This window comes from Artibeus jamaicensis, unplaced genomic scaffold, assembly GCF_021234435.1.
Source record: "Artibeus jamaicensis isolate MK-2021 breed Jamaican fruit bat unplaced genomic scaffold, CSHL_Jam_final contig_1157, whole genome shotgun sequence".
Taxonomy (NCBI): domain Eukaryota; kingdom Metazoa; phylum Chordata; class Mammalia; order Chiroptera; family Phyllostomidae; genus Artibeus; species Artibeus jamaicensis.
Genome location: NW_026521226.1, coordinates 2,992,486 through 3,015,476, shown reverse-complemented (window position 1 = coordinate 3,015,476; position 22,991 = coordinate 2,992,486). Strand labels below are relative to the sequence as shown.

Genomic DNA, 22,991 nt, shown 5'->3' with positions numbered 1-22,991 from the left:
GATTCCAAGACCTCAATGCTCACCCCAAGAGGCAGACTCACCTGCCTGATTCTCCAGGCAGCCTGCATTCTTGTCCCTAACTCTTCCTCTCCTTGGTGTGAGTCCTGATGTGAGCATGGGTCTTACTCAGGCCTGTCAAGCCGTCTGTGTAATTCGGCATGCACTGCCACTGGTTTAAATAATTTCTGGAACTAATACTTGACACACTTGTTTTGAATCTTGAATAACTCCTTACGATTTTGTATACATGTGTCATAATAATAATGTTGGCAATAATAAAAAAATCTCTGCATGTTTGTTGTTTACAACGTCCTCCCACATGACTTTATTTGACCTATACAATGATCCTATGAGTTAGGTGTTTACAAATCCATTCCTTTTTCAGCCAAGAGCACTGAGGTTTAGTGACTGGCAGGATTCAGTCTTAAAATTCTATGCTCTCCTCACTCTATTTTCATTTCCTGGGGACTCCTGTTTAAATGCCTGTTTGGCATTTAAAATTGGCAGCACTATTCCACGCATGAGATCACCTGAATTTCAATGATGCTACAAATTACTTAAGAGCAAAAATCGGGCACAATTAGAATGTCTGCTCTTTCCAACATCCCATCTGGCTAAACCTACTCTAGCCACTGTCCCTGCTGGAGGAGGGACCACAGTGTTCCCTGAGGCAGAATTGATTGTTCCCCAAACGCTGATTGCAGCTGATCTAAGGATGGTTCAAATACAGATGATGGTCATCGTCAGATTGTCCAAATAGATTTGTTCATGGACATGGGTAGTATCCATGACGAGCATAGTAGCATGAAAAGGACTTAGGAGTCACAAGCAGACAAGAGAACAGCACACCACTTATGCAGAGGGCTGTGGAGTCAGGTGAACAGATGAGGGCTGCCCTGGTGCTCCTGAGGTCTGCCTCCAACCCAATCCTTCTCTTGCATGGGGCCAGTGTCACCATGGTTCCACTCCATTCTGAGAGCTGTTTATTCATCTTCACCAGAGTTCACCTCTACATGAAGACTTTTTTGTTTCCAAAATAAATGCTCTTCCTTGCAACTTATCTAAATTAGCTTAACTAAATCTGTTAATTAAGATTCTCTCCAGCACCCAACTTAGCATCGGGTATTTCCAAGGAGAGAAAAGCAACTGGTTTAGAAATCTGTGACCCTGCAGACAGGCTGAGCCTTTGGCCTTCTACCTGGACGGTCTGTTGCCCTCTCTCTGCCTGGCTGACACTCAATGGTTCGTGAGGTACCTCTGTAAATGGCATTTCTTTGGGGAGGCTTTCTTTTCATCACTTTCCAAATCCCAAAATAGAGTAGAATATTGTAAAATGAGCTTCCAGAGTACCTTGTACTTACTGACTTCTCTCATCCACACTAAACATAAGCTTCACAAAAGGCTGACATTTTGTCAGGCCTGCTCATCAGGGCAGCTCCTGGTTGATGGAGTGAACCACCACAGATGGGCTGATGCGTGCAAAGCGAGATGGTGGAGGGGAGGGCTAGGTGGGTACTTTTCTAATCACTTTGCTGGCTCGGCATCCTCAAATAACCCTTTGTGTTAGGTTTGTGATGGAAACTTCAAATGGCCTGATGAAAAACAAGGAGGGATTGTTCTTGAGCTTTCCCAGGGCTCTCTAGGGGCTTTTGGAGGGGCCTCAGCAGCTGGCTGTGCGCAGTGTCCTTTGGTGAGGGTTCCCAGCTGCCACCAGGCCTCTGCCCAGCAGCTCCTCATGCTCCTGGTTCAGAGCCAGCTGGCAGGGCTAGGGTCAGAGGGCACACAGGGCCCTCCCTTCTCTGGCTACCCCTGCAGGACCATATCAAATATCTAATTGCTTCATAATTTCAGGATCCGTTAAAGTGAATTTTAATTATATTTGCAGTTACAGTTTAATTACAGCCTTAATTATTAAGTATATACTAAGCACACTCAGAACTACGCTATTTGAAAGGAATGTTCATATTGAAACAGAAAGCTCAGGCACAGGCTAGGAGGGGAAACAGAGCATATACAGGGGACCTGGTCAGACGAAGATCTCCCACATGAGGCAGGAGTGGTGGTGTCAGAGACAGAGGACAGAGAGAGACAGAGACCCCTAGAGAGAGAGAGAACTAGATGGAGGCAGAGGGTGAGACTGGTGATAGAGTCAAAGAGAGACTGAGACACGAGCTACACACACAGGACAGATGGACAGAAGATGAGACATACAGAGGAAGAGAGAGACATAAACAAAAAAGAGATAAGAGACAGAAGGAATAGTAGAGGAAGACTAGAGATTTAGGCAGACAAGAGAATGGAGGCAGAGGGAGGAGTAGAAGAAAAAGAAGAGAGGATGAGTGAGGGGCACAGAGCGAGAGAGAGACCCCTAAGAACCCTGAGAAGAGAGGGTCATGAGGAATAACCCAGAGAAGGACAGGCACATGAAAAGAAAGAGATGGGGCAGACAAAGAGTCAACTAGAAAGGTGAGGAAAACTGTGAGCTTTGTCAAGTGTGGTCCACAGCAGCCCTGCCCCTGCCAGTATCTCCCTCAGAGAAACGCTTGGACTCACCACCTGACCAGACAAACAATCTGTTCAGCTGGCCAAACTTCAGGGACTTTACATCAGCGAGTTGAAAACTACTCAGTTGAGTGGTAATCTACCCCACTGCATGCCCAAAACATAGCAATGCACAAAGAATCAAAGGGGAATGATTTTAAAATGAAGTCTTGCTCCGCTAGTACAGAACATCATAGAAAATAGTAATAATAATTATTAAAGTCTTAAAAATTCTCCTACTCTTCTTTCTGTTTGACCACTAACTTCCTGCCACTGGGTGGAGCAAGAGAGCTGTAAACAGAGCTGCAAGGTGAATTTATGGAGTTCATTCATTACTCTTGCGAGGGAGAGAAGATAATGGTAGTAGGAACAAATTACAGGGTTTGGTTCAAAAGGTGCACCCCACCAGGGCTTCTTATCACAGGCAGTGAGTAGAATCTGTCTTTTTAAAACTATTATTATTAATATGAAATCCGTTTTTTTTTAAAGGAGAACAATAGGTAGCACTTATTGAGTGTAGACTAGAGATACAAGAAATGTTTGTTGGATACATGAGTTAAGGGCTTCACAAATATCATATTACTTTAATCTTTGTGGCAATCCTAAAATGATGTCATTTTTTTCTCCATTTTACAGATGAGGCAGCTGAGGCAATGGGAGGCTTAGGAATTTCCCCGATGTCCCCCACAAGTCAAAGGCTGAGCCAGGACTAGCATCTGGGCTTGTGTGACTGCAAATGCACGGGACAACCATGCAGCCTGGACTCTCGGTGCAGACAGGAATCCTAGGGAGCCTCTAAGCTAAGTCTCTTCTGTTTTTACTGGAGGGAACTGAGGCCCAGAGATGTGACACAATTTGCTCAGGTCAAACAACCAGTAACCATGACAACAAGCCTGACTCTAACTCTGTGTTCCAAGTCAGGACCAGAAAACAGTGGCCTGGAGGTAAAATTGAGGGAGGATACCTTTCTACACCACCTGCAAGCTTATAATAGTTTTTACGCTTTAAAATAGTTGGAAAAAATCAGGTCAATGTTTTGTGATACGTGACAATTATGTGAAATTCAAATTTCTGTCCATCAGTAAAGTTCTGGTGGAACAGCTAAACAAGGCTGTTTCTGAGCTTCAGTGGCAGAGCTGGGTGGTTGTTAAAGGTGCCATGGCTCATGGGTCCTAAAATCTCTGACCCATTCTCAAAGCAAGTGATACTTTTGTTTGTTTTACTGAGAGAGGGGAGGTGGTGGAAGCACACCAAATTCTATAAACCAAATTCTATAAAGCAGCAGATTCCTCCTAAAATGCTCACTGTCCTTGTGCCCTTGCTCCTCCTCTGTATTGTCCTTTCAAGTGACAGTCAGATAAGAAGGGGTCCAGTTTCCGGTGACCTGTGAATTTGGACAACTGAGCACATCTGTTTTGTCTTCTTATGGTATCATCAGAAGTGGAATAATGATTGAGGATTAGAGGTAAAGCCCCTGCTGAGTTGGCAGCCCTCTATCCGCCCACACTCAAGTTATGTATAAGAGCTCAGAAAATGACAGCTAACACATGTTAATCATGTTCTAGGTGATTTGAAAGCACATTTGATCTTTACAATAACCCTATGAAGCTCACATATTTTTATTCCCATTTCACAGATGAGAGAGCTGAGATTTCAAACCTGGCTCTGTATAGACTAGCTGAGCAACCCAGGCAACTTACTGCAGTTGGGTGAGTATTTTATCAAAATGCTTATCCCTCACATTGTATAAAATTAAAGATGACAAAAGATACTCTGGGGAGCTGTACCCTCTGCACACTATTCCTTGATGACTTCTCCCATGGTAAGAAGAAACCACTGCCCCGGGTGTGAACGTGACAGTTATTCCAATGATAACAAAAAAAGTCACCATCTCCAGTGGGAGGAAGCTGATAGCCAGGTGCTTGGCTATGTTTCAAAGAATGGTGTGTATGTGCTTATGGTCACACAAGTGGGGTTTAGGACCACGTCTAACATGGATCCACTGAGGGTTTATGCTTTTACCATGTTGACTCTGAAAGCAGCAAAGGTACAGGTGCCTTAATGTTAAACAAGAAGAAAACAAGAACAGTTTACAATTCTGCACCTGCAAGGGACAGGAATGATCTTTTAAAGAAGTAACTGTTCTAAACACCGAAACATTGGCATGTGGACTTCACCTCCCTACATCCACCTCAGTCCACGTACATTTTAATTTATGGGTGATTTCAAGAATTCTCATTTGTTTGAAATGGTGGCTTTGAACCCCACTGCTGCCTAGCAAGTGGCATCACTGTACATGCTTCTGTACTTATATGGAGGAATGACTGAGTGGACCTCACTGCTGACAGTTTCTGTGAGAAGTTAGCTTCTGAGTGCTTAGTTTGCTTGCCAAATTCTTTCTTGACTCTCATGGAGTACTCCAGAGATGAGGGTGGAGGGAGGTTCAGACATAGCTACCACAGAGGAGCTTCCAGAATTCCCAGTCCTGCTGCTACCTCTTTTCTCCACCAGGCTGCAAGTGATGTCCCACTGCCTGCCATTGCGGAAAAGACCTACTACTGTGGCACAACTACACCCATTCCTTTCATATCCTCTATGCTACTTTTTGCACGACGATGGAAATTATGGGGGGAAAACCCATGAAGCCTAAAACCTGGCCATTTACAGAAAAAGTTTAGACCTTTGCTCTGTAAGATCCAAACTGCTGGCCTCGTGGTTGCAGGGCATGACAGAGGCTAAGAATCCTGCTTCATCTGGTGCCTTCCCAGCTTGCAGCCACACTTCCTACTTCTGGTATAGTGGCCCTTGTATTTCTAGGGGAGAATATTCCAAATATGCTCTTTGAATCAACAGTGGAAAATATTGCCTCCAGTGCCCCCTCTCTCCTTTCCCACAACTGTGGTGGACAGTAATGACCACTGAGCTGGAATCTGGCCTCAGAATCTTCATCAGCACTGTAGGTGGCATTGCCAATAACCTGAAAGTGGCATGAGATGAAAGTTATGTGTCCTCCCTGTCTAATATGCTCACGGAGTCTTAGGAAGCTGTGCTTCTGGACAGCCCCAAGGTGGTATTCTCGGGGAGTCATTTTAACAGGACACATCTGCCACCTGTAAAATAGTACAGATGGAACCTATCTGGGGGTCAATTCTCTGACAGCTATGTGCTCTTGCTTTTTGATGGTTGATCAAATTTAACATTCAATTTTTACATGCAAAAACTGAGGCATGGAAGCAATAAACTGACTGGTAACTCAGAAAACACCCAGTGGTGTTGTGATGATAAAAGGTGGGACTAAGATGTGGATCCCCACACCTGCCAGCTCTCAAACTCCTACTTATTCAAGTGCTCGTGCACAGCTTCTGCTCAGGGAAACAACGTTAGACTCTAGTTTTTGCAGGGATGACCACTACCTAGACCAGGGCGGGCACCTGACACAAAGGCAGCCCATGCTGCAGGCAGACTGATGACCTGCACTGTGCATTAGAGAGGGCATTTCCTTCCATGCAATGGGCCAGTCCTCAGCACAGCACTCCTGGTCTCTATCACTGCTCTGGATGGTGGCTGCTCAGTTCTGAAAGAACTGAGTACATGCAGCCAACCCCTTCCTTTGCCCTCTAATTAAAGTAGGCCGCTCACAGTGAGCCCAGGCAGTCTTTTACCCTTTATGCTTCTGCCCTGGAGGTGGGAGGTGCCTGTGACTGGGTGTGTCAAGCTGCTTGATTTCAGAGTAAGGAGCTCATATACACAATAAGGTGCACTCTGCAACCTCTTTATCAGTAATGAAGGTGATATTTCAGTCTCCTGAGTCCTTTGTCTTATTTCTCAGCAGGATTTTAACCCAGATGGAGAAGAATCTCTTTGGTCTACTCAGTCCAACAACATGCCTGGTTGGATGGGCTATGGACAACAGGAATGATGGTTTATTAGCTAAGCTTAGCAGACTGATGCTCTGTGGGATTGGGACTTCTAGGAAACACACAGGGGCCAGGCTGGCCTCAACAAGAGGCTGAAGGAAGAGGCACCAGGAAAGAACAAGAGGGTATGAGATTCAGAGTAGGGGGCTTCCCAGGTGCAATCCCATTAAAGCCTGACACTAGACTGCCTTTATACAGTATTAAGGTGGTTGGAGAACCTGGAGTCATGACATTCAAAAAAGAAAAAGAAAAAAAAGCTGCATCCTGCAAAGGCCACCTTCCTTAAGGGAAGTGTGTGTCTTGCCACCTCAGTGTGGCTTTTCCACCCTGTGCCAGAGGCTTCCCTTGTGTAAAACAGAGGGGATCGAACATGGTATAAATTTCAGTGACTCACATGAACTATCTAGGGGAAAAAATGAGAGCTCAGAGTGACAAATATAAGAGATTATTTGTCTGGAGAGATAAACATATCTGAGGATGGTTTAACTAATCTAACTAATAATTTAAGTTAGGTTGTGTGAGGCTTGGTCTAATGTTTAAGTGTGGCAAAGTTTAGGCATTCAGGAGTTTTTAATTGGCTTAGACAATGAGAGGATTTAAGACTTGATGACAGAACAAGAAATGTGTCCAAAATCTCATTTGGTTTTGATGACAACCAAAGGCACAATGACTGCTCTTCTCTCCTGGTCCCACACTTCAGTACAACGGAAACTTGCAAAATGGGCACAGCTGCATGGACAGCTGAGTGAAGTGCATGGACAGAACTGAGAGCTCTGTGGCTATGTCTTTACACCCTAACAGACCAAAGCATCATGTGGCAATGTTACTGTGTCCATGTTAAGAAGGACACTAGATTTGCACTCCTCTGGCTGTGGCTCCACTTTGTCAGAATTTCAGAAGGCAGGGATAAGGAAGTGTCCATGGAGAAGAGATACAAGAAACAAGAGTAAAAGAAACAGAATACAAAGTTTCTGCCTTAGAGACATTCACAATCTCAACAACACTGGAGAGAGATTAGGGAACATTAGAGAGATTGATTAGGATAATAAAGAAGGGGAACAGAGGGGGCTCTTATTTCTAATGGTATTTAGTAAAAGAGAATCAAAATGTCCCTCACCTGGTAGGTTTGTTGGTTAGAGCATCATCCTGATATGCTAAGTTTGTGAGTTTGATCCCTGGTCAGGGCACATATAAGAATCAACCAGTGAATGTATAAATAAGTGGAACAACAAATCTCTCTCTCTCTCTCTCTCTCATATCAAAAAAGAAAAAAACTTTTAAGTAATCAAAATGTTTATATTTCTGAAACAAACCTTTTGGTATTGGGTAGAAAAATCGAACTGAAAATATTTGACTAAGAGAAACAGGATCCAATCTCCAAATCATCTAGGCTCATTATTATTTCTTCATGAACTTACCCTGGAATCATAATAAGCACCTGAGAGAAAAGCAATTTCTTCCTCAGGCATATCTGAGGCATAGAAGTTTGCTACAAATTTAAGTAGGACAATAACAAGGAAAAGTGAATTCTAAAAAAGAAACATTCTTTGAAGAAAAAGATCTGTGATCTACAGTAGAATTGTAAGACTACCCACAAAACCCAAAGCTTTAGCTAAAACACACTCGCATATTAATACACTCAGCGTTGATAACTGTCTGTATATTTTTCAAGAATATCATGGATTGGCCTGAATTAACCATCTAGGTAATTTCTGTGTTAAGTAGGTATACACTTTAAAAAGGAAAAAACCCCAGATTATATGTTCTTTATTCATAACAGAAATAACTGTTGACAAAAGCTAATAAGCTCCCACCCCTCCCCCCAAATGTGGTTGTTTAATTTATTCAGGAGTATTTTAAATAAAAATAATGTGAGGACTCTAAGATGGCAGCGAGATAGGGAGGAGTGGGTTCCACTTCCCCCTGTGCCTGGGTGAAACACCTGGCCAATCAACTCAGGAACAAAGTGAGCAGCCAAAGTACCCTGGCATATATGAAGATAGAAGACCAAAAATTGTAGCAGATATTGAAAAATCAGACAGTAAGGAGACTGATTCAGGACAATAAGGTCCCTGGGACCAGCTTGGGGACCAGGGCAGCTGCAGCTCCAGACCTGGCACCTGCTGGGTCTGCCGCAGGGTTCTTGGGAGAGAGCCAGGTCAATGGCTCCCTCTCATGCCAAATGAGGTTTGAGCAGCACTGGGAGAGACCTGGTTGCTTGAAGTCACAGAGAAAGGAATAAGGACTAAGTGGCAAAAACACAGGGGCTGTGAGCACTCATGGAGTCTGTGGACACCAGCTGGTGAGAGTTGGGCCGCGACGGGCCCTGACCTGAATAGTCCCCTATCTACTTGGAGAGCTGGGCTGTGTGAGAGGACAGGCCCTTGTATGGAGCAGCAGGCTTGAGCAAGAGGAATTCCTCTAAAAGAAAAAGTGAAAAAAGAGACACTCGGCAGCTGTTTGGTGCATTCTGCTGCAGCAGCTCCAGCTTCCTCCCCAGCCAGACACACGGCACTCCCATGGTGGTGCAGAAAGCCCCTAGTCCACACCTGAAGCCCAGGGAGAGTGTGCACCTGAACCTGCTGGACAGGAGGCTGCTGGGGAATTGGGCTGGAGGCTGGCCTGGGATCTGGAAGGAATAAAAGCAAAATCAATCCCCCCTCAGCCTGCTGCAGCCAGGAAGACCAACAAAACTGGCTTGGCCAGTTTGAAGCCAGCAGGAGGCTTTTTTTAAAGTATTTTTATTTCTGTTTCTATTTTTTTCTTTTATCTCCTTCCTCTCTTTTCTTCTTTCTTGTTTTAGTCCTTCTTCCTTTCTGTCCCTTTTTATCTCTTCTTCCTTCTTTCTTCTTTTTTTTAATTCCCACAAGTGGGACAATAAAACCTGGAACTGTAAAAGGACCGGAGTTGGACCCAAAGAGGGGTCATCCCAACAACTGAGACAGTGAGACCGATTTCACTTTGCTACTCTAGAGAACTTGCAAGTTATTGCATATTTTTATTATTATTTCTCTCACTATTCTTACATCTTTCATTTCGTTAGTATTTTTGTATTTTTCCTCTTTCTGTTTAGTTTAATGCAGCAAGTCTCAGTGGGGCTGCAGGTGGGGGTGGCATCTCCTTGGCTCATCCTCTGTATCTGCAAGTCTCTGCCTTCACATCTGATATTACCACTTCGTCTCACCACTAAGGATGGCTATGCCCTAATGTAATACTCTCCCCTTCTCTCTAGTTCCCACTTTTGACTCTCCCAAGTCCATCTGCTGAGCCATCACCCTCCTGGCTATTCAATGTAAAACCCTTTCTCTCTCTGCACATCTATATGACAGTCCTGCCTGGGTTTTAGATTCTAACGTCATGGACTCTGACTACTAACCTGAAGTTCCCACTCTGTTCTTTTAGGCATGGAATGTTGCTGCAGAGTCATTTCTCTCTCCAGGATAGCCACCGATCTACCAGGTCCTGACTTTCGGCCTGTCATGTTAGGATCCCGGCACCAACTCCTGTGTATGGAACAGATCTGATGTCTTCTGATCATCTGCTAAATTTTCTTCTTCTTTCCACGACTCAAATCTTAGTTATTTCCACATTTGACTTGGAAGGTCTCCTTTCATAATTTTTTTTGCTAAGTCATATACCTAAATGTACTTTAATTATAGTAGTCAATACTGAGGGAGCTTAAAAAAGGGGGAATGCTAATGAAAGTGGGCTGAGCTACCGCAGGTACCCAGCTTGAGAGACACACACACCTCACAGTAGTCTGCATTCCCTTAGCATGTAGAGCACTTGCTTGGTTTTTATTTAGTTCCCTTTATAGGGCCTTCATGGATAATACTCTCTCCAGTTCCTGCATTTTATTAACTATTAGTGTCAGGAGTAGAGTTGGAGCAGGATTCTTCATCTTTCCCTTTGTTATTATGCAGAACCAATATAATTTGGGGACCTTACTGTAGGGCTGCTTGTTTCCCAGAAATCACAGTGTGAGTGTCCTTTGCATGCCCAAGCCAAGTGTGAGAGCCAGTGTCTATCCAACATTTATCACACAAGATGCTAATTCCCATAAGAGGAAGAAAAGAATACCAGCTAGGATTCCAGAAGCCTCAAAAGCTCTTCTGTTTCTCCTCCCTTAGTAAACTAGGTGCTTATTACAGGATAGGTGCTATGGTGGTGGAAGAAGAGCAGTGTCAAAGGTCACCATGGGTGTTTTTAGCCTACATAAATTTGGTAACAGTATCCTCTTTGGGATTATCTTCACTCATTACAAGTAATTCCTCATGTCACAGTGGACACTAAATTGTCAGTGGACACTGTGACGTGTCAGTACTTCTGAAGGTTCTGCAGGCTGTGCTGGTGGCTGTCTGGGAAGCCCTGAAGGTCACTGCTACTAAGACAGATTCTAGTAGGGTAAACACTTGTTAACATTTCATATGTATATTTCTTGTATTGTTATATTTTTTCTTTTTTATTTCCCCAGTTATATAGTAACTGAGATTAGTTCTTGTATTTCTATATAATCTCAGTGCCTAGAGCTCAATAACCAGAATACAGTATTTATTACATTAATTAACTAATTAAAAACACACAGGCATATATTTTGAAGTACTTAAACTTAACTTAAAAGTTAACTTTAACTTAAAAGATGAAAGTGTGATTGTCTAACAAACTTAGAAGTGTCAAAAGTTCCTGGTACCTCGAGCAGACCTCTGATATAGCCAACAGATATTATTAAAGGAGGTAATTTTGGATGTGGCATTTTGCATGTTTCAGCATGTTCATTAACCAGATACACATGATAGGCATATGTTAAATGACAGGGATCATTTCCTCCCTCTGGAATATGAAGCATGGTGTGAAAAAGAGAACTTCATCTTTGTGAAAAAAATAAAAGTGAAGAAACTTTATTTTCTAGGAATGTACTAAAAGCTAATAATTATGCACCTCTGTTGACACGCAGGTACAGGGAGGATGACAGGACACAAAGGGTACACCATGGCATGCACTCAGTTTGAGTGACAGACACTAGTTTGGAGAACTGCTCTTCTTTAAGAACACAAGAGCTGACTTATAGAATCTGAGGGTCACTGGTCACTTTAACCTTGAAAACAGCCATCAACATTCTACTCATAGTTACACCTACACTGATGAACTCACCATCAGCTCCTTGATCAATTTTCTTTTTATTGCAGCCTTGCCAATCATTTCCCTGCTATTTAAATTATTTTCATTGAAATCAGTTATGTTACATTTACATTTACAAGATTTAATCCATTCAGATATTTTAATGTCCATATTAAACTGTGCCAACTGGAGCTTCTGCTACTTTTATTTTCTTTTGTGGTCATTATTTCTATCAAGTCTACATGGTACTGCTCTGAGTTTGTGAAGCAGAGAGTCTCAGAGAGAAAACAGAGTGAGAGGAGAGAGAGACACAACGGAAGAAGCAAATAGAGAAAAGCAGGCTGCAGCTGTGCTGGAGCCTTACCCTCTCAGCACAGAGGTACATTGCTGGGTCAAAATATGCCTGGTTTTTATGTTGAAAACATCTCTCAGGAATTATGGCACCAGCACACAGCATGGGGAAGTGGATCTGTCTTAAGAATGATGCTGTAAAATCTACTCAAGGGGGGCTGCTTGATCACTGTAATCTGAAGTGTTTTTTTCTGAAGTGTCACCTGGGGACATTTTTTCATTGTTTGTTAGAGAAAGAGGAAAGGAGAGAGGAAGGAAGAGAGAGAAACATTGGTTCGTTGCTTCTCATATGAACCCAGACTGGGGTCATACGCACCTGGACTGGGTATCGAACATGCAACTTAGGTATGTGCCCTGACTTAGAATTGAACCCTCAACTTCTAGTTAGAGGATGATGCTCCAGCCAACTGAGACACACTGGCCCAGGTTAATGTGAAGTTTTTGATGATGTTAACAGGCCTGTTGCATAGTTCTCACATAGAGTGTCTGTTTTCCTTCTCTAAATCAGTGGTTCTCAAAGTATGGCCCCTGATGTACAAAGCTATTTTTATAGTAGTGATAACAACAAAATAATCATACTAAAGATAATAAAACTCTGTTGGCATTGTCACTAAGGAAGCAAAAGTGATGGTGGGTGAGACTGCTGGCGTGTTACCATGAAAGCAGAGCGGCGGCACGAACTGCACCGTCTCCCTGTTTTCACCACCACGTACTTGCCACCAAGTGCTGTCACTTTCAAGGAAGAATGTCCTTAATGAACAGTAAAAAGTATTAATTTTGCCAAAACTCAACACTTAGGTACAGGTCTTCTTCTTTTTTTAATATTTAAAATAACTTTATAAGTTGTCTTTTATTTATTTCTTTGTTTAGGTGATATTTCTTATTTTTAATTTCTTTTTCCAGAAAGGTAATTTTCTAGTTTTCTAGAAAACATTTTTTCCTTGAAGACAGTCTCCCAAAGGGCCTCATAGAGAGTTACATACAGGTTCTAACACAGATAATGCTCCCTTTTTATTATAAAATCACAAGCATGCGATTCTGTAACATAACAATGTCACACTTAAGCACACCACATGACATTTTAGGTAAAATGTTCAAACTAAAACTATAAATTATTACATCCATATTATTACCCTACTATTTACACTCAATCAAGTGTTATCTCTGCTGGACGTTGTATTTGGCTCAGTAGGCTGGGCTCTCCCACATAGCAAAAGGTCTCAGGTTCGATTCTTGGCCAGGGCACATGTCTGGGTTGCAAACTTGTACCCGACTGGGGTCCATGTGAGAGGCCTCTGATTGATGTTCCTCTCACACATCAGTCTCTCCATCTCTTTCTCCCTCCCTTCCACTCTCTCTAAAATTAAATAAATAAAATCTAAGAACAAAACAAAACAAAACAAAACAAAAAAACCCAGGTGTTTCTAATCCTCTGTGTGACCACGTGGGAAATGTACACAAAGCTGTGTGCTAAACTCATGGTTGTTCTGAGGAATAGCATTTGCTGACTGTTCAAAGAACTAAACCACCCACTTTTTCACTGAGTCCCATTCCTAGGAAGAACAACAGACTTCCCTTGGCTGTGCTGACTAAGTGATCTGGTGGACATTTTCTCAAAATGGGTGAAGTGAATCTGTCTCTTCCAGGGAAACAACTGACTGTTCTGTGGCTGATGATAAAATTTGTACATTTAAATAAAAATTAGAATTCTGGAAAACTTGCATCTACCACCTTGATAGATTTCCAGTACTTGAAACCTTCTCTGATGAGAATGGTGTGAGATGAACAAAAGTGAATTTTTTTGATTCTGTATGTTGAAATTTGTCAAACTTGAGAAGATCTGCATAATTGAAAATGTTCCACATGATCAATGCATGATCCCATAAATCACACGTGTAAAGTCTAATGTGTAAAACAAATTAACAGACTTTAGTATAACAGATTATGAAAAGGTCATTAAAATAATTTCAGATTCCATATAAAACATCTTTAATAAAAAAACTATTGCTTTATTAGCAGTACCAGAGAATATTCAAAATTATGTGAAGTGATTATTAAAAACTCCTCCCTTTTCTAAATACATAACTCTATGGAAGGCCAATTTTCTTCATGTACTTCAACCAAAACAACATATTGCAAAAGAGAAAATGAAGAAGCAAATATTAAGCTGTATCTTAAAGGAATTTACAAAACAATGTTTTTTCATAAAATATATAGCACATGTATTTATTTATAAAACATATAATATAAAAATATAAATAATAAAAGTTTAATTATTAAAATATTTTTAAAGTTTCTCTTAAAAATTATTAAATTAATCAATAAATACTGAAAGATATAATCCAAAGAAACCAAAGCTCTTTGGGTCCAGTTTTAACATGTAAGGAATGCTGAGACCACAGGGTTTTGGGAACCATTGTTCTTCCTTGATGAGTAAATTCTTGGAGCAGCATTTCTCAAAGTGTTTCTTCCAAAACACTAATTTCATGATATGATTCATAATAAAAGGGCTCTACTCTGGAATAAATTCAGAAAATTTAGAGAATCATAACATATGCCATTCTTGGAGAGCTTCGATATATATTAGCCTGTTAGATGCTCAAAGAATCACTGCTATGCTGCATTTATTTCACCTTCCTTAGTCCAGTGTTTCCTTATGTTTTGTTAGGAAGTCTGTGAGAGCAGAACACTCTGGTTACCTGACCTTGGAGAAGGGGTGGTAGAACTGTGGAAATCATTCATAACTTACCTTCAAGCCGGACCACCAGGGGCACCTTAAGTTCCAGCTCCCGGCAGGCTTTGGTGATCCCATTAGCAATGATGGCACAGTTCACAATTCCACCAAAAATATTGACGAGGATGGCTTCAACCTGAACTCAAAAACAGAAGGGTGTCCATCAAAATGCTGATAGTCAACATTCTCGATAATAAGTGGCTGAACAATAGAGACCATTCAAAAAGACTGCTTTTTAACACAGAATATGAAATATAAAACAAAAGACTTAGAAAATATTAAGAAAGTTAAAAGTTAGTAGTAAACTAATAAATATCAGTATACAACATTATTATATTAACCCATATTATCCCATCAATCATGCCTCTGAACTCAAAGTGAATTCAATCACCACTCATTTATTATACATTGTCTTCTGCTTTTTCTTATGTACTTGTCTGGAACTATTTTTTTATGAGTAGCATCATATAAAATTTCATGCACTAATGTCTTTTCTCCCCATGGTTTATGCTTAAATTTATCTGTCATGGTGCCTTGTAGAATATTTCAAAAGTAGCAACTTATTATTTGTTGTTTCATACTCACAGGCAAAGCTAGAAACTTTTCCATGCTTCTTTAATATCATTTTGATATGCAAGAGGTACACACTCAAAAGTCAGAGATAGCTTAATTTTCTTAGATAACATCCTTTTTGATAAAAAAAAAATGACAGAGATCTCCAAAAGAAAGATATACAAGTTCATACTATAAGTTAGGATATAAGGAAAGTCAAGCCACTGACTGAAATTTTTTAGAAATGTAAATTTAAACCCATCATGTTAACCTGTTTGTGCATATTCCATATTCAAAGGTGTGTGGGCAAAAAAAAATTACTTGTCTTGATTTGATAAATAGGTATAAGAAAATCCTTCATAATTAACATGAAGAACAAGATAATGAAGAGAATTCATTACGTAGATTAATTGATAACACCCACAGAAAAATGGTTATTCATCAAGCTGGAGGCATCAAAATTCCAACAATAGAATCACAATTAAATTATGTTGCACTAACTTCAGAGCACATATGAGTGCGCTGCTTGCCAGTTTAAATCCCATTATTTCAATATGCTAAGTTAACTACACAAAGCACGTGAGAAGAGTGCCTTACATTTGTTCAGCACTTAACAGTTTAGAAACTGCCGTTATATGCACCCTCATTTTTAAACAATCCTCACTGGAGGGTATGCTTACTGATTTTTAGAGAGGGAGGGAGGGAGGGGATGAGGAAGAGAGAAACATAAATTGGTTGCCTCCCGTACATGCTCCAACCAGAGATTGAAACTACAACCTAGATATGTGCTCTGACCAGGAACCAAACCCGCAACCTTTTGGTGTATTGGACTACACTCCAATCAACTGAGCCTCCTGGCCAGGGCTGAACCGTTTTTAAATTTTGATCCTTGCCAGAAAGCTATTCAGGAGGTACAGGGAAGGTGAGCCCTCTAAAGTTGAGAAAGACATTCAGAGAACTCACATGATGTGTCCCAAGGTCACAAAGCTAATATGTAGCAGTGGTGAAGCTCAAAGAAAGCTCTCCAGAACACCTATCAATTTTTCATTCATGCCAGCTGTTAGAGCTGGGATCTAGGTACACAGCACATGGACAAGGTACATACCTTGTCTTGAACACAGTTTCTTCATCTATACAATGGGAATAATAGTACCTGGTCTCTAAGTTTGTTGAAAGGACTAAATGAGAATACTGCATATATGAAGTGTTTAGTACATGCCTGTAAAGCACTTAATTAATAATTATATATGCATTTATTTCTTTTATTTTAAATTCTCATCCTCCTACCCTCCTCTTCCTTGGCAACCATCAGGTCGTTCTCTGCATCTGTGGGTCTATTACTATTATGTTTTGTTTGTTGTTGTTTTCAAAACTCCACATTTAAGTGAAGTTATATGCATTTGTCTTTGACTGATTTCACTTATCATAATACCCTCTACATCCATCCATGTTATTGCAGATGGCAAAATTTCATTCTTTTTATTTCTGAATAATATTCCATTGTATGTATATATACCTCATCATCTTCATCCACTCATGTATTGATAAGACACTTGGGTCCCTTCCAAACCTTGGCTATTGTAATAGTGCAGCACTCAACAGAGTGGTGCATGGATCTTTTCGAATTAGTGTTTTGCTTTGGATAACTACCTGGGAATGGAACTGCTGAGTCATGTGGCAGCTCTGTTTTTAATTTTTTGAAGAGTCTGCATATTGTTTTCCATAGTGGCTACAATATACATGCATTTATTTCAACAAGCAATGATGAAAGTGGTCAGGCTACCTAAACAGCAAGTAAAAATTAAGAAAACCTTTCAGTGGATTGCAGCTATGTTGTATTCAAATAGAAAAATAAACTTACTGACATTCAATAAATAGGTAATGACTTAAGAAAATAAATGAGCAATGTTTTTGAAACCAATTACAGATTGGGGCTACTCCCTAAAAAGAAATCTCTCATTACCATTCACAGCAGGCTGACTGGTAAGCAGAAGCTTGCTTTCTAATAACAGCTTTTAGATGCTGTTAGCACAGAGGCTTGTTATAGCAGCTGTTTCCAAATAGCTATGGGATGGAGAGGAACTTGCCAGGGTAATGAAAGAAGCAACATTCAAGAGCAATGCTGACTCCATGGGTCCCAGAGAGGAACTCAGGACCAGGAATGGCCAAGGCTCACTCAGGTTTGTGCAGAACCACACTCTCCAGTAAAGCTCACTCTGGCACGTGAACACCTAGGCCATGTTCCTACCAGTATGGTGTTCAAGGCTGAGTTCAGATATCAATTACTTCTCAGTGAGGTCATCCCATATCATCATCTCAGAGTGATTACTCTGTTAGTCTATTTCAAACAGTAGGATTCCTCTGTGGAGTAGCTGTATCACATACAACATGCTTACATGAATTCACCTATACAGGGAGGAGAGGGGGGCAGAAGGTGACATGATGTGTGTGGCTCTGTGATTCAATCTACTCAGTGGGGGTGCATCCTGGAAGGAGTGACAAATATGAGCTGTGGATCTGGTGTTGCCTTAGGTGGTATCAGTTCCCATGAGTCTCTTACATATTAGCATCTCATTGTGTTTAATGAATATCTGACATTAAAAATAGATACTCTTCATATGATAACCACTTCAAATGGTACTGAACCTGAGGAAAAGCCCTCTTCCAACCATGGAGTAATAATGGGCTCTGCTAGGCTTACTGAAAAGTGGACTGTCGTTCTCCAATGTAGTTTATTCACCTCTGGCCCTGCACCCACCCCTAAAATGCAACGCTCCTGTGTGGGTCACCTTTGCACTCCTCTCCAATAGGACTGTGCAGTGTTTCCATCAGCAGCTAGTGCAGTCCATGACAGAGTGTAATCATCTAATAAATAAATGTCAAGAATGAATGAATTAAATCAATTTCAACAGACATTCACTGGCAATCATCTTTGCACCAGGTACAGAGTTAAGAACTTGGGACAAGGAGATAAATAAGGTATCATTGTTGTCAAGGAATACAGACTAGTTTGAGAGCCAGACCAGGAAACCAGCAGTTACAATCCTGGTTTTAAAGATGTCTCAGAGACAAGATGAGGGCAGGGCTAGGGATACAGGCTGTTGTGACAAGAGGCTTCTTGAAGAGGTGATGTTCTAGTAGATGAAGGGAAGGAAAGAGCAAGAACTTGGGTAGAAGGGAGCAGCCACGATGAAGGCAGGACTGTCATCTAACTTGGTGCATTCAGGAACTACAGGTTGAATGAGAAGTAACCTGAGATGCTGCAGGCCAGGTGGAGTGGCAGGGGCCAGGGCCTGGGACCAGGATGAGAACTTGGCTCTTCTCACTTATTTCTCCTTTTTCCAGTGAAGTCTTTAAAGTAACCTCCCTTGAGGGACAGGGGAGGAGTGACTGGAAAGAGAGGGAATGAGGGATGGAGAGAAGCGATGTACAGGAGATATAGAGTGACCGTGTGAGGGTGGTGGGAGTGAGAGAATGAGTGAGAGCAAGAAAGAAATCAGTAAGAGAGGAAAGGAGGGAGGGAAGAAGGAGACAGAGGGAAATACAAGAGACAGAAAAGCAGGGAGAAAGGGAGAATGAAGGAAGAGAGTTGGAGTGAAACCAACAAAGCAGGATTTGTACAAGAAGAACAATAATACACATATGCACAGGCTGCTTAGCTGAGGAAGCAGGTTCTCAGGAAGCTGTGTACCACAGAGCACCAAGAGGAAACCACCACGGGGTGGGGGTTAGGAAGACCCTACTCCACCAGAGATGATTCCCTTCTCGTCCACTCTAAAGTAATTTGCTGCAGTCTACACTTTAATGAAAATCTGATTTAAGTTTCACTCTGGGCCCATTTCTATAATTAACTGCTGTAATCTGCAACCTCAAACTGAGAATGAAATTAAGACAGTTAGAAAATGAAAGCATTGTGACATCATCATTATTATTTAGCATTTATAGTGCATGTCAGATTTTCGATGTGTGCCTCATGGTCCATTCATTATCACAACTACTAATTGCCATTCCTTGACAATACCAATAGCAATTTTAATAGTCTTTTTTTTTCTTAACAAAGATAATGTTAAAAAAAGTTTGCACTTTGGTCTATGTAAGTACCCAGAGACCAGAAGATCTTTAAGTGCTTTGGCAAGGAGGCTTTCCAAATTCTCAGGTGGGAATCACAAGGGCTGCTATTTGTTGTTTCTCAAAAGTAAAGATCACCCAGTGGGGCTGTTGCAGTGCCAGGTACACTGCACACATCACAGACCCCTGGCCAGGTGGGTGGCAGCTGTAGGCAGCTGTGCAGGTGGGCACGCAGCCCAAACGCAGGCTTTTACATAGCTGTGTCTGTTTGGCTTGGCAAAATATGCACTCTAGCTGCAGATTTTAGTCAACAATTTAAAGTAAAGAATGAAACTCAAAAAAGAAAAGCAGTAACAGACTTTAATATTTAACAAACTCCTCTCAACCTGAAATAAACAAACCAATAAAAACCATGACTAAAGCCTTTTATAGGGAACATAATCATTTTCAGTATCTGATGAACATTAGGGAACCCCAGTCAAATAAATTCACACACAAAACAATTTTAGGGGACAGGAGATAATTATAGATAAGTTCCATAACTAGTGTAAGGATTTGGCCTCAAATGGCAAAGGATAATAGCACATGCATGTAGGGTAGTGGTATAAGTTGCAGGAAAATTATGTTTTTTTGCAATTATTTATAAAATTTTGTTTGAATGAATATTTTTCTGGGAAAAGTGTTCATAACCTCTAAGAAAAGATACAATTTGATAATAATCACAAAAACAACATTAGCTAATGTTTACTAGGCACTTGGTAGGTGGTAGGCAGTACCCTAATAATTTTACATGTGTTAAGTATCATACATAAGTAGTATTATGCCTGTTTCATAGATAAGGAAACTGAGGAAAATTCTGAAGAATCACTAGGGCTATAGCTTTTCCTACAGTCAAATGTCATTCAGACCTAATGAGGACCTATAATGTGTACTGTGCTTATGTTTTCTCCTCCATTACCACAGCTCTTCCATAAACACATGAGGCAGATAGTACCTATCCCATTTTACAGGTGAGAAAACTGAGTATCAGAAAGGTCAAAAACACCTCGTATGAAATCAGGCAGCCAGACTGTTGTCAGGATCAAATATTCAGGTTTTTTTCTTTTTCTTTTATTCCTTTCTTTATTTTTTGACTTTTTTATTATTGCATTTTTTTCCATTACCATTTAGTCCCCTTATACTTTCCTTCCTTCTGCAATTACTACACTGTTGTCCATGTCCTTGAGTCCTTTTTCTTTAACATTATCTGGACTACTTTTAATGAAATGCAAATACTGCCTGATTGCTCAATGAAAAGGGAGTCATTTATTCAAAACATATTTTTGTGGACCTCCTCTGTGCTGGCATTTTTTAACCATTGTCTGTGGTCAGCAGCTAAGCTGGCAAGAATGATTTTTAAGAAACAGACACAAATATTCTGTGTCTATAGCTAAAATTGCAAACTGTGATAACAGCTGCGAAAGGGAGGAAAGCCTGATTCTGAGTTCATAGGGCAGGACCCACTTTATACTGGGTGGTTAGGGAAGGCCTGTAGTAGAGAGTGACATTTAAGCGAGAACCTAAAGGACAGTCAGAAAGAGGCCAAGGAGATTAATAGAAGACCAAGGAATAAATACCTTGAGACAGGAGAATATCGCAGGCAAAAGTCTAGGGGTAGAAGAGAAGTTGGTGCAATTGGTATAGTTGAGACACTGAATAGAACCCAGTGCATTAGGAGCCTGGGGCTCGAGAAGTAAAGTGTTGGCAATTGAGACAGACCACACCAGGAGGAGCCAAATCACTCAGTCTTATGCAAGTTGGCTCTCAGCCATGAGAAGGAATTCGAGAAGTCTTTGGTTTCAAGACACCTATGAAGACTTCAGGGAGGCCAGGAAGAGAATGACATTCCAGGGAGTCCAGGAAGACAATGAATACATGTGAATCGGTATCCACATGTATTTACACTAAGTTTGTAAGATAGGTTTTATGACCTCCATTTTACAGAGAGACCAGCTCAGAGAGTTTAGGGTATCATTAAGTCATTACAGTTCAATCCCAGGTCTGTCTCACCATACCACATTCAGGGCTTTCTGGGACAGCTGGTAAAGCTCAGGGGGCCACGAACCTACACCAGGTGTTGGCAAGTTCCCTCTGTTAAGGAATAGTCAGGAAACATTTTAGGCTTTGTGGGCCAGTCTCTGTCACAGCTACTCAACTCTGATGTTGCAGCATAAAAGCAGTTGTAGACAATATATAAAGGAGTGTGTCTGTGTTGCAATAAAACTTTATTTACCAAACAAGCGATGGGCCAGATTTGGTTCATAGAGTTCAACCCCTTACATAGACAGGATTTGCTTCATGCTTACCCTCAAGGTCACTGCAACCACTACCTCAGCTACTTTGCCTCATTGACTATCTTTGACAGCACTTTCAAATTTTAAGCTTTTTCTTTGTTCAGCTATTTTCTTGCTATCACTGACACCATTAATGGACCCACCCTACAGTGATGGCTGATTAAATATATCCCTGTCAATTTTAAATCATTTCTTTGAAATAAAACCTATATCTTTAACAAATTCATAAAATAACTTAAAAGCCTTCACTTACGATGGCTAGAAAGGAACAAAGAAAAACTTCAGCAATAATCAGGCCATTTTGCAACAGTTATTACAAATGCTTAAGTACTGTTCTGCATTTAAAACATATTGTAATATATACATTAAGCACAGTAAATGAAACTACTGGGTTTGTCTCTGCTTATTCCAATTCAGCATGGGAATTAAATTCTGTTGTAGGGAGCATTGATGGTAAAAATCAAACAAACATGTTTATATTAGGCAAGACAAAGACTTTAAAATCACAAGTTATTTTAATTTTGAATGTTGTGGTTCTTATTTAAGCATATGTTTTTGTGGAACTGTTTTCCTCTTTGTTGCTGTTGTTTTTATTTTTTTCCTGCTGAATTCTAATCATGTTTTCTAATCCATTGGCAGCCAAAGAAAGAAAATAAATGGTGAAGAAAATTAGGAGCAGCTTGGATAACTGATGTGTGTGTGCCTGTCTTTAATAAAAAATACTCTGCTACATTAGAAGGGAGTCTAAATGAATTCTGTCAATAAGGATGTGATTCAGATGAGGATTTCGATGCTGGGGTTTGTTGTACTCTTACAAATAAGCTGACAGATATCTTCAATTGGGACCCAAATTGCCTTCTTCTGAAATTTGGGTGAGATACTAGCTTGCTTTCTACCTTTGGTTTGATCTTGATGTTTGAAATGATTTTGTTTTGTATGAATTTAAGCACTAGGATCCTTGGGTTAAAGCAAATGGTGTGTCCTCAACCCCCATAGCTACAAATAACATAAGAAAAATATATTTCTTGAAAAACATCCTCCCATTCTGCCTCTTAATTTCCTCCACAGAAAAATACTTTTTATGAGTTCATAATCAAGCCTTATAATCTCACAATCAAAATGAAGTATTGCAAACATTACCCTTAATACTAAACAACACTTTGGTATTTTTAATGATCAAATCAGGAATAAACCAAATCATTTTATTCCAACTTTGCAAAACTGATAGCATGGAAATGGCATCTGATGAATGAATATTTGGATGGAGGGCCAATCTTCCATTAAGCTTGACCTCGGAGAATAGACAGGGTGAACTAAGGGAAATGTAACTAATTTGTCCTTGACCTGTCTTCGCTTCTTCTTGAATTCTCACCCTGC

The 22,991-nt window shown here is 40.7% G+C and overlaps 1 protein-coding gene across 2 annotated transcripts in view; it reads right to left on the bottom strand.

The window, feature by feature from the left end:
- SUCLG2 (succinate-CoA ligase GDP-forming subunit beta) overlaps positions 1 to 22,991 on the bottom strand; it is a 270,818-nt gene that overhangs the window by 11,377 nt on the left and 236,450 nt on the right. For both annotated transcript variants that reach the window (XM_053666541.1, XM_037145254.2), the window contains exon 10: positions 14,677 to 14,797. In XM_053666541.1, the coding sequence (XP_053522516.1) occupies positions 14,677 to 14,797 (121 nt within the window). The remainder of the gene's footprint in view (positions 1 to 14,676; positions 14,798 to 22,991) is intronic.